Below are 17748 nucleotides of genomic sequence, written 5' to 3' on the forward strand. Positions count from 1 at the left end.
TCACCTTTCTTCTGATTTGGGGGAGGTCTTGCTTGAGAAACTGTGAAAAAGAAAAAAAATCACAACTCTGTCATAAAAACCATATTCTTATATTCAAACTTACAAATAAGGGAAATTTTTTAAATTATGTGTATTCCCATATGACTAACTGTAAATCAGAAGACTTTTTTTACAACTATCTTCTCAACACTCTTTGACAAAAATATTAAAATGCATTATTCAACAATCTGTAGTCAAAAGGAAAGTGAATATACAACATCCATAGTTCTGTTTTCTGCAGTTTCAGTTAACCACAGTCCACTGTGGTCTGAAAATATTAAATAGAAAATTCCAGAAACAAACAATTCACAAGACTGAAACTGCACATTTTTCTCAGGAGCATAATGAAATCTCACACTGCCCCACCCAGGATGTGAATGCTCTTTGTCCAGCATATCCACATTCTATACACTACCCACCCTTTAGTCACTCAGTAGTCATCTCCCTCACTGTTAATCACAGTGCTTGTTTCAAGTAGCCCTTGTTTTACTTGCGAATGGCCTCAAAGTGCAAGAGTGATAAGGCTGACAATTTGGATATGCCACTACCAAAGAAAAGACATTAAGTGTTTCCCTTAGGTGAAAAGGTGAAAATCTCTACTACTAAGTAGACAAGAAAATCTCTACTACTAAGTTGAAGAGAAAAAAATAAAATAAAATCACATCCCAAGGTTGCTAACATCTACAATAAAAATACTGAATCTACAATCCGTGTAACTGCGAAGAAGAAAAAGAAATTCGTGCTACTTTTGCCTTTGTACCTCAAACTGCGAAAGTTTCAGCCACAGTGAGTGATAGTGTTAAGATGGAAAAGGCATTAAATTTATGGGAGACATAAGAGAAACATGTTCTGGTTGACCGAATCTGGCTTGGTACTATCCCTCCCTGGTTTCAGGTATCCACTGGGGGGTCTTGGAATGTATGCCCTGCTAGTAAGTGGGGACTACTGTATTACAATGCCAGGCACTGAGTATCTTACATTCATGGATGTTCAGGTCTAGCAAAAAAGAGAAGAGCGAGACAAGAAATAATTTCATAATAAGCTGATTACCACTGTAATAACTGTGAAAACAGAGCATACGAGCAAATACTACTGTGCGAAGTGTGAATACGCTTAACCATTTTGGAAGAAAAGGAAAGAAGTTATTGAGAGCTAAGGCTAAAAGATTCCTTTTATTTTTTTTTCTTTCTTTTAAAAATTGTTTCTTGTCTCTTTTTAGGTGAGAAATACAGCATTACAGGTAATCAGTCATGTATATGTGAAGGTCTATTTATCTGAAAATGACCATATGATTGACTGTGATCATGTTATACATATACAAATCTTCCTATCTTTCTTTTTAACAAAACAGGGTCTCGCTATGTCACCCAGGGTTGATCTCGAACTCCTGAGCTCAAGCTATCCTCCCACCTCAGCCTCCCAAAGTGCTGGGATTACACAGGTGAGCCACTGAGCCTGGCCCATATGTTTGTATTTTGTTTATATACAATGAACTTTTAATGCTTAGAAATATTTGTTGACATAATGGTAATAATAACCTAACACAAGATGAATACATCTTAGGATAAAAAGTGCTGCAAGTTCTATTTTCAGTATTTGACCATACAATAACTCAATGTGCTACAAGCTGTGCTTGAGTTTTGTTTTTTAAATGACAAAAATAAAGAAAAATTTAGGAGACTTAAAATTCTAATTCAATGTCAGTTCTTAAAAATGGATACCATCTTTAAAGTGAATAACACAGCACACACACTTTCAGAAAATGTTCTATTTAAAAAGCAACAAAATGCTACATTTTCACTAATTCTTTGTAATCCTTTGTATAGCTCTCTCATTGTGATAAACTATCATAGGATTCAGTAGTATGACCTTCCCAGCCACAGAAAGCAGATAACTATATACACAAACACATACTGAGACATATGTGTTTACTATTACAGTTTTCTCATCTTTCTTCTTGCTGAGAAAAAATACTAGAATTTTCTTAAATCAATTTGAGAAATGAAGGGTCATGGATAAATCTCATTGGCTACATAGTATCATGTGGAATATAATATAGTCTCGGTAAATATTTGGCATTTGTTGGAGAGATAAAGGGGTAACAGGATGGATAAACAGGAAACAGGAGTTGCTATTATGACTAAAGGGAACTACAAAAAAACAAAGAGGTTTCAAGAAAGAAATCTGTGATGGACAGATGGAAGGAAGGCAGAGAGGGGGGAGAGGAAGAGAGGGAAGAAGAGAGAGCAAGGGAGAAATCTCTGACTGAAGTACTGCTGGATTTGGTAAGGAAATCCACAAATGCCCTCAGGAATTTAGGCAAACATTTACTAAACTCAAGGCTGAGAAGACCCAATATAAGAAAAAGGCAAAATAAAAAAACTCACAAATGTTAAAAATAAAGTTTAGAGGTTTAGTTAAAAAAGATAACTGCAAAAGAATATAAACAAGTTCCCTAGTATGTAAGGACCCAGACTGAGACACTGTGATGAACATGTCAATGAGAAGCTTGATCTTAACAGGGGAGGGGGAGAGAAACATAAGGAGTTTGTATGACAGAGTGATCAACAGCAAAGGTCTGTACTCAGATTATTTTAGTTCATATCCTTATTTTGCCACTGTCTAGGCAAGCTGATTAACTATGCTCGGCCTCAGTTTCCTCAATTGTAAAAGAGATAATAGTTTCTATATCTTGACACTGCTGTGAGAATTTAAAAAATAATAATGCATGCTAAAGTCCTTAATTAGGTGTTAGCACATACTTACCATTTACTGAATCCTGCAACTACAGTAGATGCTAAGGGACTGCTGCCACTTCTACTACTACCGCTACTCAAGCAAGTGTGCTAATTGCCAATTTACAAGCTGAGAATAAACCATAAGAAAAATTACTGTTGCTTTGTTTGATTTCAAATAAATTAGATTCTTAAGAAACATTTATTTGGAGCCTATGTACGAGCATCACTGCTAAGTTATTATTAAATTGCAAATAAAACAGAAGTAATTCCTGCCCTCAAAGAGCTTTCAGCAGAGTACGGGAGCCCAGACCATAAACAAAAATGGAACCAAACACATAATCTAATTGGAACACATACTAAGGGAACAAAATGAGTGTATACTGGCAGAAAAGTGTCCTTTAGATATAATGCGAACAGCTTCTCAAAGAAAGTGGCATTTAAGCTGAAATTTGAAAGATGAAAACAAGCCAACTTGCCAAGAACAAGTAGGCGAATAGTCCAGATAAGAGGTAGGAATGCGGGCAAATACCATAGGCAGGAAGAAACTGCTGCACTTGGGGAACTGAACAAAGCAAATGCATAGACCACAGGGAAGAAAGGAAGAATGGCAGGAGATGAGGTTACAAATATATGCAGAGACCAATTCATGTAGGGCTTTTTAAGCAATATTAAGTTTACATTTAAGTGACACTGGAAAGTCCTATAACTATTAAGCCAGAAACTGACAAGATTTTATTTTCATGTCACAAGTCTGGAAGAAAAAAAACAATGGATTTGGACAAAGGATCGAAAAGAGTGCAAGTGTGAAGGCAGAAAGCTCAGTTAGGACTATTACAACAGTCAACAATGGTGCTACTCAAACTGTGTGGTTGAGTTTTTGTTTTAAATTCCAATTCAAAGCCAACTGAATAAAATATAATAACAATGAATTTCTAGAAAGATGGTTATGTACTCAGATGCTATGACACTATTTTACCCTTAATTTCTATATCTATTTTGTTGGCACCAGAAATAAAAAGGTGCCACCAGAAATAAAAAGGTTGACACCAGGCAACCGACCACACTGAGACCCACTGGTCTAGAGAGATGATGATGGTTTCTACTTGAGTTGTGGTAGTGGAGATAAAGAAAAACAGATAAATTTGGAATACAGAAAAGGCACATCTGACAGAACCCACCAACAGAAAAGGAGTAAGGAAATGTGATGAATAAAGAATAACTTCCAAGTTTTTTATTTAAGAAACAAAGTTGATTGTGGTGTCACTCTATGAAAAAGCAGAAGACTACAGAGTAAGAGACCTTGGGGAAAACAGCAGGGAAAATGTATCTTAATTAGTTTTAAAATGCCTATGGCAAATCCAAATGTTACACAGACAGTTAATATAAGATACCAGAGGTTTGAATTGGAGATAACAAATTTGGAAATCATCAGCACATAGATTTAAAACTATGGGATAAGAGGAGAAGTACTCCTTCCCTAATAATACTCTTATAATTTCTTATGCCTGTCTTTACTTTAATCTCTTAATCCCATTATCTTCGTAAGCTGAGAATGTATGTCACCTCAGGACCACTATTGTACAAATTGATTGTAAAACATGTGTGTTTGAACAATATGAAATCAGTGCACCTTGAAAAAGAAGAGAATAACAACGATTTTCAGGGAACAAGGGAAGATAACCATAAGGTCTGACTGCCTGTGGGGTCAGGCAGAATACAGCCATATTTTTCTTCTTGCAGAGAGCCTAAAAATGGGCATGCAAGTAAGAGAGATATCGCTGAATTCTTTTCCCAGCAAGGAATACCCTGGGGAAGGAATGCATTCCTGGGGGGAGGTCTATAAAGGGCTGCTCTGGGAGTGTCTGTCTTATGTGCTTGAGATAAGGACTGAAATACGCCCTGGTCTCCTGCAGTACCCTCAAGCTTACTATGATTGGGAAATTCCAGCCTGGTAAATTTTGGTCAGATTGGTTCTCTGCTCTCGAACCCTGTTTTCTGTTAAGATGTTTGTCAAGACAATATGTGCACAGAGGGACACAGACCCTCATCAGTAATTCTAATCTTGCCTTTGCCTTGTGATCTTTATTGCCCTTTGAAGCATGTGATCTTTGTGACCTACTCCCTGTTCGTATACCCCTTTTAAAATCCCTAATAAAAACCCCTCCCTTTTTAAAATCCCTAATAAAAACTTGCTGGCTTTGTGGCTCAGGGGACATCACGGACCTACCAATATGTGATGTTACCCCTGGAGGCCCAGCTGTAAAATTCCTCTCTTTGTACTCTTTTTATTTCTCAGACAGGCTGACACTTAGGGAAAATAAAAAGAACCTATTTAAATATTGGGGGCTGGTTCCCCCAATACTTTCAAATGCCTGTATTTATGAATCCACTGGAAAACATGTGCCTCTTGTTAGTTATGTTCCCTAAATGAATTTTGAGAGGTTGGAAATTTTTAGAGCTTTAGAGGTTTAAAGTGTTTAACTGTAAACACTTTAAAACATTAAATTTACCCAGAGACTTGCCTGGCACAACAGCACTAAATAAATATTTGATGAAATGAGAAATAAAAATTTGTAAATGCTCAAAAAACAGAACTCCACCCTTGAGGTATCTCACTCAAAGAGAGAATAGGTGGGACAGTCTCTCATTTCCAAATTATCCAAACTCTACCCAACAAATAACAGTTATACTTCTATAATCCCCCTTCTTACACTAGCCATATATATTTTGGGCATTCACATTTTTCAGATTTTAAAGAAATAATACTAGTGTACATGTCAGATATTAAACAATATCCCTTCAAAACTGGGCTACACCCCCATAAGCAGATGCATTTAACAGTTTTGGCAGCAAAATAAAAATACACTAATTAGGACAAATAAAGACTTCAAACTACTACTATCCATTCCAATCAAGTCTTATTGCTGAATGAGAGCAAAAACCTTAATTATTTTAGAATGGTGGGTAGGAAATGTGGATGTATGGGTGTGAAGCAGTTAAGTGGAAGTAGAAAGCAGAAAGTTCACATGGATGAGCATTAGAATATCTGAGGTATGACGAGACACTCATTCAGAGTAATTTCCATTGGTTTAATCCCCAGGGCACTTTAGCTAAAAAGTAAGCTAGAACATTAAGAGGTGAAAGACTTAGAACCCCTTACTTTACACATATGATCTTCCCCTAGCCACATACCTGGCTAGTAAAATCCAGTCCCTTTATCACAAGACACATATGAACAAAATGGTGTGTTTAGGTATCAGTGCCTCTCCCAGCCCTTTCCTTACATACTAACTTCTTTTATGAAAATGCGAAATAGAAAAAATTTTACATCACAGATTCTAAGTTAGAATCCTCAGGTGGTGGCTTTTCCCCTTTTATATAATACCATTTCTGACATACCATAACCTCCCATCCCTACCTTACAAAGAAAAACAAACAATTCTCTTATCTGTGATTCAACTGCCTCCACAATATTCCTATACTTCATGTTTAGTATTCTTTGGGCCCAACCCCATCTGTCCATCCCTACTTCCTTCACTTTTTTCTTCCTTCCTGTAAAAAGCTCCTTTAGCTTCTCTTAGTTTCTGGACAAGAGCCTATTATATAGAAATTCAAATAATATTTATTGAATTTAATTGTTCTTCTTACGCTCTCACGATGGATTCTGGTATGATCATCCCTACTGAAAATTAGTCATGTCATCTTAATCAATTACATCCAATCTAGTCTAAGTATAACAAGGCTGACAGAGCACTCCTCTTCTCCACACCTACTTAATAACAGCAATGACAAAAATTTCAAACAAACCTACTGTCAAACAAAAAACAAAAACAAAAAAAGGAAATACTAGCCACATCTAAGAGGAGCATGAATACAAGACACAGGGAAATCACACTGCAAAAACATCCCAATATAAGCCCCATGTACCATACTTTTGATGTGCCTCCAGAAAATATTTAATATTCATAATCTACATAATTTTAGAATTAGCCTGTGTACATACTATGAATAAGAGGATATCCAAATCTGCACTATTGATACTGTGAAATTCATGCAGAAGATTCAGTTAAGTTCTTGCCTGTGCCTTTCCAATCCTTTATTTTCTTTCTTCATACTCACTTTCAAGAGCACTGATGAGTTTAAAAAAAAGGGGGGGGGGAAGGGGGGACAGGTGGTATAGCCTAGCACTGAAATTATGCTAAATAAATGTAAAAATAAAACAAATACCAAACACCAAAAACAAACCCAAAACACCATAAATAAATACAGGGTTGGTATCTAAATGATCTATAAAGATCAGTCTTTTTAGTTACTAGGAATAGGGGGAAGAATTTTTCTAAAATAACTTCAATACCAGCTTTGCTTAACACATTTAAAAAAAAAAAAGATACAGAATTTTAGGTGTTCAACACAGATATCTCAAGTTCTAAGCATCAAAGCTGAATATGATTCTATTAAAATTATAATTCTGTGCTGCTGCAGGAAAAAAATTCACATCTGTACATACTACCACGGAACTATGAGAGAACTGATGAAAGGATGGATATACATAAATAGCTTTTAAACATTTAAAAATGTTTTAAAACATGTTTCTAAAATCTTAACCAAAATGAAAACATTTTCTGAAAAGTTTTCTTTAACTCTTCACTATACCTATTTATTCAAGTAAATGTTCTATAGTATAAATTCATTATTGAAAAACAGTGTTTTATAACCTATTTTATCAATGACCTTTGCATCAAATTGGGGAAAACATTACTTCGGTAAAGAATATCAGGCGGGCACGGCGGCTCAAGCCTGTAATCCCAGCACTTTGGGAGGCCGAGGCGGGCGGATCATGAGGTCAGGAGATCAAGACCATCCTGGCTAACATAGTGAAACCCCGTCTCTACTAAAAATACAAAAAATTAGCCGGGCGTGGTGGCAGGCGCCTGTAGTCCCAGCTACTTGGGAGGCTGAGGCAGGAGAACGGTGTGAACCCAGGAGGCGGAGCTTGCAGTGAGCTGAGATGGCGCCAGTGTACTCCAGCCTGGGTGACAGAGCAAGACTCTGTCTCATAAATAAAAAAAAAAAAAATATATATATATATACACACACACACACATATATACATATATATATACACATACATATATACATATATATACATACATATATACATATATACATACATATATACATATATATACACACACACATATACACACACATATATATACGTGTATATATGTATATATACACGTATATATATGTATGTGTATTATATATATATATATATATATAAAAATCCAGTTCAGCTGCTTAATACACTATAGGAAAATAAACAATTTACTATGCTTTCACTTTATTTATGTCTTTCTGCTAAAAACATGAAGATTTACTAATGATGCTGACTGAAGTTTAGCAAGCATTTTATGTATATTATCACAGTTTTGAGATCTGCTTAAACAGTATCGACAGTCTTCAAAGAAACATGACTTTGCAATGTATTTTAAGTAAAATTTAAGTTTGTTCAAAGCATTATACGCATACTAAAAACTTGCACTGTTACGATCTTTTGAAAGAAAACAAAAAGCAAAGTTCTATATTTCTACCTGGTCTTGGTACTGGCTGGGCTGCAGGAGTCTGAGTCTTCCGGGCAGATGCACCCTCCTTTAAAAGAATAAGAATTGATATATAAGATCAAAGTTTCTTTACATAATAAACACTTTAATTATTCCAAAGAAATCTCATATCTCTCTGTCTCTTGTTCTGTTTTTCTCACTCAGTTACTCCACTGAACATGTTATGACCTACAGTTTAAGAAAAAAATAAAAATGAAAACTCTCCTGATCTTTTATGCTATTAGTCATGAGATCATAATACACATCTTTAGCATAAAATAAACGTAGTTACTACAGAGTAGTTACTGTAAACATGTAATATTTTTAAATGATTTGCTTAACTGCTGACAATTTTAATATTCTCAGAAATGTCACTGCCTGTTCTAAAATCAAGTCAATCTTTTTTTCTCTAGACAATCTCAAAATAAATAAATGATATATACCCTCCTGTTGGAAAAACCTAAAATATGTTATATTGGAACGTATTTAAAAAACAAACATTTCAAATAATTAAATGCCTTTAAAATATTCAGGAAAAATCACATTTATAAAGAAGAGATGTTACATTTGAATTAAGAGCAGATGAGAGTATCTTAAAACAAATCTCAATAATTACTGAAAATGTAAGATGTACATGGAAATACGGTAAGTGTTGAAGTATATCAATTATATACTCAAGGACAGATGCCTCTGAAATGCTTAAGATTCTTAAAATGTCTGTTTTTAGTGCAATAGTTTCAATCATATTCACAGTGATATTTCATAATACATTTTTCTTTATAGAAAGTTGCAAGTGTAAATTTCATAACTATGAATTCATAAAGACTTTACACTAGTTGTACATAACAGAAGGAAATTTGACAAATTATCAGGGGAGGTACATAAATATATAAAAATTAAAATCAATATTAGCATCACAAAAAACATTTCCAAAGAAATACTGCTAAATACTAATTATAATTACATTACATTTTCTTCAAAATTTGAGATGGTAAACGTGGTAAAACTGTTTGAAATAGCAGGCTATCCCATGGCATTTTTAAAAAAATAAATGACTATAAAAATGAGTACAGGAGAAAAAAGACTTTCACTTCAATACAGTGGTATTCCTAGCATTCAGTTAGAACATCACAGAAACCATTCTTTATTACAAGAAACAACAGCCGCAGGAGCAGGTAGGTAGCAAAAACTCCAAGAAGGAAAAAAAAAAAAAAAAAAAGACACCTGAAGACAGCAAAATATCCTTTTTCCAACATTCTCACTATTGCGCAAATAGTTATTAATATATATTGGTGTATTTACTACTGAGTCATTCTGGGTGCTGGTTTCATAGATGTATTGTTCGTAAAAATTTATCAAGTATACTTATGATATGGTTTTCCTCCAATTATATTACATTCAGGTAAAACTTTAAATGTAAAAAAAAAGTGAGTCATAAGGTGCAGAGCATATCAAATATTTAACATCATTATGATGTGGGGGAACCTTCTGATTATATTTGTCTCTAAGTTCATGTTAGGGGACATAACTGTTTTTGTTCTTCTTTGTAATTCCAGTACCTGGAGCATAGTAGGCTCTGGGCACTGCAGCTAGTTGAACTGAATTGCACCTAGATTTTTAAAAAATCAGAAGCCAGGGGATAATCATTAAATAGGAATCCATTAAAAGGAACATTAGCCCCTATATAAAGAATCAACTAGACATTATATAATAAGAGTAAACTAATCATATTACTTACCTATTCTAGCATGTAAATACTGACTCGTGGGGATGTGATTTAAGACGAAAAACATAGAAAATGAGACAGAAAAACAATGAGCAGGCATATATGCAGACATCTTCTGTCCACATTTAACCATGAGTCTGGCTAGATTCAAATCAAAGCCCTTCTTTTTTTTTGGAATAGAGTGGCCTAAGTTCAAAATCACCAGAATAAAAATTATGTGCATATAAAGATAACTACACAAACCCAAAGTGATCCAATTAACTACTGAATTAGTTGTACACCTGTATTATATAACAAAGAGTACGAATTTTACGACATGGGTCAGGCAAAAGGTATAAGCATATGTAAATAATATGGAAAAAAAAACCTTTTCCACTATAAATTGTAACCCTTAGGAATTTTTGTCTATTTTTGAATAAGCTCAAAACTTGATCCTTTTAAATACCAATAATGGGTATTTTCTGTTTTCCTAGTAATAATCCTTGTTTGATGACCCAATCACTCCCTTTTGGCAATAAGCTCTATCCCCTGGTCACTAGGAAAGGTTTATATCCTCGACTACATCAATCAAAAGTCCTTCTCTGGGATTATTTTTTATAGACTAGAGCTAGCTGTTAAAACCACTAGCTACAAGGAAATAAGCCTAAAATCACTGATGATGATGACCCTTGACTCATGGAGAAAATGCATTGGCAGAAAGAGAGAATTAAGCTATAACGCAAGAAAAGAGGTAGAATATAATACCCTTTATAATATCTACTATCTATTTCTAGTGGCCTGCAAGACCTACTTTACCCTTAACCATTCTTGATTACGAGTCAAATCTCCCATCTCAGCACTCTACAAACCCCACACACACTTTCGTTTGCCACAGTTGAATCAAAGTCCTGTCCGTTGCAATAGAAAAAAAATGTTACCTAATTTTGTCTTCTCAAGGCTTACTGAAAATTTCAGTTGCCAAGGTCAGTACAGTACAACCTTAATTTTTGAGTTGGTATACACACCCACCCCGCCAACACACACACACAGAGTTATACAGTTGTGACACGCAACAGGCTAATGACAAAACAGTAGAATATGACCTTCTTGGAAGAAAACTGGGAAGTTCTTTGCAAATCACGCCATGAATTTATAGCCGTTTCTAGGACTCCCCAGCCAACACCACCCAAGAGGCTAAAAGCACATTCTACTCTGATTTCCATTATTTTTAAGTAAAGGTGGAGTAGTCACTGCATAACGGATTGCAGAAATCAACCCCACCACCTTCCACCCTAAAGATGAAGAGACAAAGGTGAGGTCATTTTTCAAAGGCTATACGCACGCACACACACACACACACACACGGAATGTATAAAGAAACAGAAAAAATAATCTGGAATATGGAACAGACTGACAATTCTATATTTTTAAAGATTTGGATTGGAAGAAAAAACACTACCCAGCTGGGAAAAGAAAGGTATCAGCACAAAAACAAAAGAGCTGACAAGTTGTGCTAACTGGAGAGGAAAACCTGCTTTCTCTTGAAAAGTCAGAAGCATTATAATTTCACCAAGACTTGAGGCATTCTAGAAAAGAAATAACTGAATTAACACAGAAGGGAAAAACAGTGAGAGAACCACATTTGCAAAGAATAAAAATACAAAACAAAGTATGCTGTTTACAAGCAATCCTTGCTTTCATTATTTTAGCAAATGAGATCATCTAAAATCTTCTGATATTTGCAAAGTACCAGTATGTGCTGCTTAAACAAGTGGAATAGATATCGTAATATATAATACCATCAGAAAAAAATATTTGTTGCAAGTGAAAAAGAACACACTATATACATTATATTTAATTTTAAAATGTTACCTGAAACAGTGAAATATTGAAAACTTTTTTTTAAAAAAACAGGATCTCACCCAGGTTGGAGTGCAGTGGTGCAATCTTGGCTCACTGCAGCCTTGACCTCTGGGGCTTAAGCAGTTTTCCCACCTCAGCCTCCAGGCACGCACCACCATGCCAGGCTAGTTTTTGTTTTTTGTTTTTTTTTTTTTTTTGGTGGAGACAGGGTTTCGCCATGTTGCCCAGGCTGGTATCAAACTCCTGAGCTCAAGTCTCCCAAAGTGCTAGGATTACAGGTGTGTACCACCACGCTTGGCCTGAAAGTTTTTATGAAGAAAACATATATAGAACATATACGCAGACTCCAGGAGTTTCCGATCTACTTTTCTGTTGTATTAATAACGGCAAAAGTCACATATGTTTTAAAAATTATTTAAATATTAGTCATACCCTTGAATGTTTTTACCTTTATTTTAAAAAGTAACTTATTCCTATGAATTCTGGATAATTAGAATTCCCAAAGATTAGAATGTTTAAATATGTGTGTGAATTTTTTTTTTTTTTTTTTGAGATGGAGTCTTGCTCTGTCACCCAGGTTGGAGTGCAGTGGTGTGATCTCAGCTCACTGCAACCTCTACCTCCCAAGCTCAAGAGAGTCTCCTGCTTCAGCCACTCAAGTAGCTGGGACTACAGGTGCGCACCATCAATGTCTGGCTAATGTTTGTATTTTTAGTAGAAACAGAGGTTTCACCATGTTGGCCAGGCTGGTCTCAAATTCCTGACCTCAAGTGACCCACCCGCCTCTGCCTCCCAAACTGCTGGGATTACAGGCATGAGCCATTGCGCCCGGCCTGAACTTCTAAACACACTGAATGAGTCTTTTTTTTTAAGGGATCAGGCCTCATTTTGTTGCACAAGTTGGTCTCAAACTTCAAGCAATCCTCCTGCCTTGGCCTCCTAAAGCGCTGGGATTGCAGGAGAGAGCCACCATGTCCAGCTAGTCTTTTAAAAGAGTGTTTTGAGAAACCTGTTGTAGAAAAAGGAAACAGCAATTCTGGGGACAAATTACAATGAGGCTAAAAAACATAAAGGATTTTAGAAGCAAAACATTTCAACATAAATAATAAGCACAATTTTTTAGGACTTCTTATAACTTTGAGGTATATGTATACAATATGTTGCTAACATAGAAAACAATTAACATACTTATAAAGCATAGCACTTCCCTCCCTTTAAATATACAGATAAAGGGCTATAAAATTTAAAAATAAATTTATCTTTCTTTCCCTAAGCCCAGAAACTCTCTCCAGAGAAGTAACCACTTAAACGGCTGAGACATGTTCTGTCTCATCACCCAACCTCTAAACAAACTGATTAAGGTAGATGTTGTATCTATTGTACGATGAGAAAATTAAACTAAAACAAACAAACAAGCAAAAACCAGTTACTTGCCCAGGTCACATGCCTAGTAAGCAGAACAGATCTGGGCCTTTTTGAATCCAAAGCCTATGCTTCCTAACTACTAATACCTTGTAACCTCTGATTTGAAGACTTCCCTTCACAAACTTTTTTCTCTCTTTCCTCATTCTCTCTCTTCCCATAATTCCAATGTTCCCTTGTTTTGACCTTTTGGCATTTTCTGGATACCTTTATCATGTCTTAGGACATTTGTGCTACTATACCAAAATACCACACACTGGGCAGTTTGTAAATAACAGAAACATATTTCTCAAAATTCTGAAGGCTGGAAAATCCAAGATCGAGGTACCTGCAGGTTTTGTGTCTCTCTGCTTCCAAAATGATGTCTTATTGTTGCATCCTCTGGAGGGGACAGACAGTGTCTTCACATGGTAGAAGGTGGAAGGGCAAAAAAGGATTTAAGCTAATTCCCTCCAGCCCTTTTACAGGGCATTAATTCATTTGTAAAGACCATGCCCTCATGACTTAATCACTTTCCAAATGGTCCTACTTCTTAATATCACCACAGTGGGGATTAATTTTCAACACACAAATTTTGGTAGGCATTCAGACCATAACACCTCATTATACTATATAATTCCCTAATTATTTGTCTGCTTCCCCCAATCAGACTGCAAGGTACTTTACTTCCCATCAGAGACTATTACTCCTCCAATCTTGATACAGCCAGGTGCATGGCAGGTGTTTAATCACTATACACTGACTAATTAAAACAAATATATTTGCCTTAGGATTACTGATTCATGACTATTACATTGAGTAAAAACTGCTTTATCTATTAAATGAATATGGCAAAAATAACTGTCACACAGGATTATTAAGAGAATTAAACAACATTCATTCTTTGCACATACACTTTTTTTTTTTTTTTTTTTGTGAGATGGTATCTCACTTTGTTGCCCAGGCTGGAGTGCTGTGGCACAATCTCAGCTCACTGCAACCTCCACCTCCCAGTTCAAGCGATTCTTGTGCCTCAGCCTCCTGAGTAGCTGGGAGTGCAGGCGTGCACCATCAAACCTGGCTAATTTTTCTATTTTTAGTAGAGACGGGGTTTCACCATGTTGGCCGGGCTGGTCTTGAACTCCTGACCTCAAGTGATCCACCCGCCTCAGCCTCCCAAAGTGCTGGGATTACAGGCACGAGCCACCGCACCTGGCCTCTACATACACTTACTGAAAGCATAGTAAGTGCCAAATAAGAAAACAGAAATGCAGAAATATAAACAAGAGCACGAGGTCCCTACCCTCATGGTGCTTGCAATCTAATGAAGGAGCTCGATAATAAATACATGAAATGAAAAAATTATTAATACAATTACATAGGTATTTAGTTACTTGCAATATGCATATGTGTTTTTGTCTGTGTATTTTCAGCTCACTGCCCAAAATAAAGTCGGACTAATAACTGTTAAACAATTTTCTTTTAACACTCTTTATGTAAGGATAAGTCATGACCTAGCAAACTGAATTCAGCAGCAAATTAAAAGTATTATATACCATGACCTAATGGGATTCATTCTTGGAATGCAAAGGTGGTTCAACATATGAAAAATCAATGTATTAATATTTAATAATACACCACATTAACAGATAAAGGTGAAAAACCCTCACGGTCATCTCAAATGATGTAGGAAAAAAAGACAAAAATTAATACTCTTTCATTATAACATTTAAAAATTCAACTAGGAATGGAAGGCAATGTCCTCCACATAATAAAGATACATATGAAAAACCCACAGCTAACATCTTACTCAATGGTAAAAGACAAAGCTTTGTCCCTAAGATCAGGAACAAGACAAGGATGCCCACTTTCATCACCTCTATTCAACATAATACTGAAAGTTCCAGCCAGAGAAATTAGGCAAGAAAAACAGAAGGCATTCAAATTGGAAACGAAGAGGTAAAATATGTTTGCAGATGACAAGATTTGTAGGTTAAATAACCTAGAAATGACACCAAAAAAGTTATATTAATAATAGACAAGTTCTGCAAAGTTGCAGAATACAAAATCAACACACAAAAATTAGTTGTGTTTCTATACACTAACAATAGATGGTCCAAAAAGTAAATTAAGAAAACAATTCCACTTACAATAGCATTAAAAAGAATGAAATACTTAGGAATAAACTTAACCAAGGAAACAAAAGACTTGTACACTGAAACTATAAAATATTGCTAAAAGAATTAAAGACACAAACAAATGGAAAGACATTTGTATTCAGGGACTAGAAAAATATTAAGATTTCTATACTATCAGAAGCACAACACAATCCCTATCAAAACTCAACATTTTTGCAGAAATAGAAAAACTCATCCTAAAAGTCACATGGAATCTCACGGGACCTCAAATACTTAGCCAAACTCATCGTGAAAAAGATCAAAGTTGGAGGACTCAAACTTCCAGATTTCAAAACTTACTGCAAAGCAACAGTAAACAGAAGAGGCATAAAGACAGACATACAGATTAATGGACTAGAATACCCAGAAATAACCTCACACGTATATGGTCAACTAATTTTTGACAAGGGTGTCCAGACCATTCAATAAGGAAAGGACAGCCTTTTCAACAAATGGTGCTGGGGAAACTGGATAGCCACACGCAAAAGGACGAAGTTGGACCATTACTTTAAACTATATACAAATTTAACTCAAAAAGGATCAAAAGACTAAACTTAAGAGTGAAAACTATAAAACTCTTAGAAGAAAACAGAGGAAAAGCTTCATGAAACTGAATTTAGCACTGATGTCTTGGATATGAAACCGAAAGTACAGGCAACGGAAAAAGAAACAAACTGGACTCCATCAAAATTTAAAACTTTTGTGCAAAGGATATCAACACAGTGAAAAGGCAACCTACAGAAAGGGAAAAAATATTTGCAAGTCACACATATAAGAAATTAATATCCAGACTATATAAAGAACTCCTGCAACTCAATAACGACAAAACACAAACCAGCCAATTTAAATATGGGCAAAGGATTTGAATAGGTATTTCTCCAGAGATATAGATGGCTAATAAGTGCATGAAAATACACCAGACATCACTAATCGTTAGGGAACAGCAAATCAAATACCATGAGACATTACTTCAAATACATTTGAATGGTTATTATCAAAATCCAGTAACAAAATAAGAAAATAACAAGTATAAATGAGAAGATGGAGAAATTGGAATTCTTACATATGACTGGCAGGAATATAAAATGGCACAGCTATTGTGAAAAGTGTATGATGGTACTCCAAAAATTAAACAAAGAATTAACATATGATCCAACAATTGTTTGAGTATATATATCCAAAAAAATTTGAAATCACAGACTTAAACAGATATTTTTACACCCAAGTTCATAGCAGCATTATTCACAATAGGCAAAAAGTCGGAATAACTCTAATGAACGTCAACACATGAACAGATAAATTATATATATACACAATGGGATGTCATTTAGCCTTAAAAAGGAATGGAATTGTAATACATGCTGCAACACAAATGAACCTTGAAAACATTATGCTAAACGAAATAGGCTGGACAAAAAAAAAATTCTGTGTGGGTCTGTGACGGTGTTTCTGGATGAGATTAATGTTTGATTAGGAAGACTGAGTAAAGCAGATTCCCATTCCTAATGTGGGTAGGCTTCATCAAATTCAATGATGGTCTGAATATTACAAAAGGGCAGAGTTAGAAGACAATGCACTCTCAGCTGGCTGACACAGATCCTGAGACTTCTTAGACTCCATACCTGTGTGAGTCAATTCATTGTAACAATCTCCATATATACATATGTGTGCTTATGTTTTGTGTGTTAAACCACCAGTAAAATAAATACTAATAACTAATACACTAAATCTATATATGTGTGTATATGTACATACACATATAGAGATTTATTTCACAAATTATAAACAGATATAGAAACAGATTCTATTGGCTCCATTTCTCTAGAGAACCCAGACTAATACAGCAATTCAAATTGGAATCAAAAGAGAGAAAAGGTGATACAAATCACAAAATCTTTAAAAGGGGTACTCTTGCATATTAGAAAAACTTTTCTCATTTACTTATCTACTGATTAAAAAATGACATCCATGTGAATGTAGTTGAAATGTTTTATCACAGAACTGCAATTAGCAAAAATCCAAGCATGTGTATTGCTCTCCTTTAATATCAAAGTCTATAATGATCTCATATCTTAGGGCACAGATGAATGATTCTGTCATAAGTCTCTCTGAGGTTTAATAAAACCACTATGTTCATTTAAAACTGGCAGAATTATTTTTATAGTGGCAGAGAAACATGGATAAGGTAGATGGTACACATAATCATTTGTGTAACATATGGG

The 17748-nt window shown here is 35.2% G+C and overlaps 1 protein-coding gene across 1 annotated transcript in view; it reads right to left on the reverse strand.

Annotated features, from left to right (window-relative positions):
- CDC73 (cell division cycle 73) overlaps window positions 1-17748 on the reverse strand; it is a 131450-nt gene that overhangs the window by 41615 nt on the left and 72087 nt on the right. Inside the window, exons 11-12 of the mRNA XM_031016526.3 lie at window positions 8372-8429; window positions 5-40 (exon numbers count right to left, since the gene is read on the reverse strand). Coding sequence (XP_030872386.1) covers window positions 5-40; window positions 8372-8429 — 94 coding nt within the window. The remainder of the gene's footprint in view (window positions 1-4; window positions 41-8371; window positions 8430-17748) is intronic.

Source organism: Gorilla gorilla, chromosome 1, assembly GCF_029281585.2.
Source record: "Gorilla gorilla gorilla isolate KB3781 chromosome 1, NHGRI_mGorGor1-v2.1_pri, whole genome shotgun sequence".
In the NCBI taxonomy this organism is placed as follows: domain Eukaryota; kingdom Metazoa; phylum Chordata; class Mammalia; order Primates; family Hominidae; genus Gorilla; species Gorilla gorilla.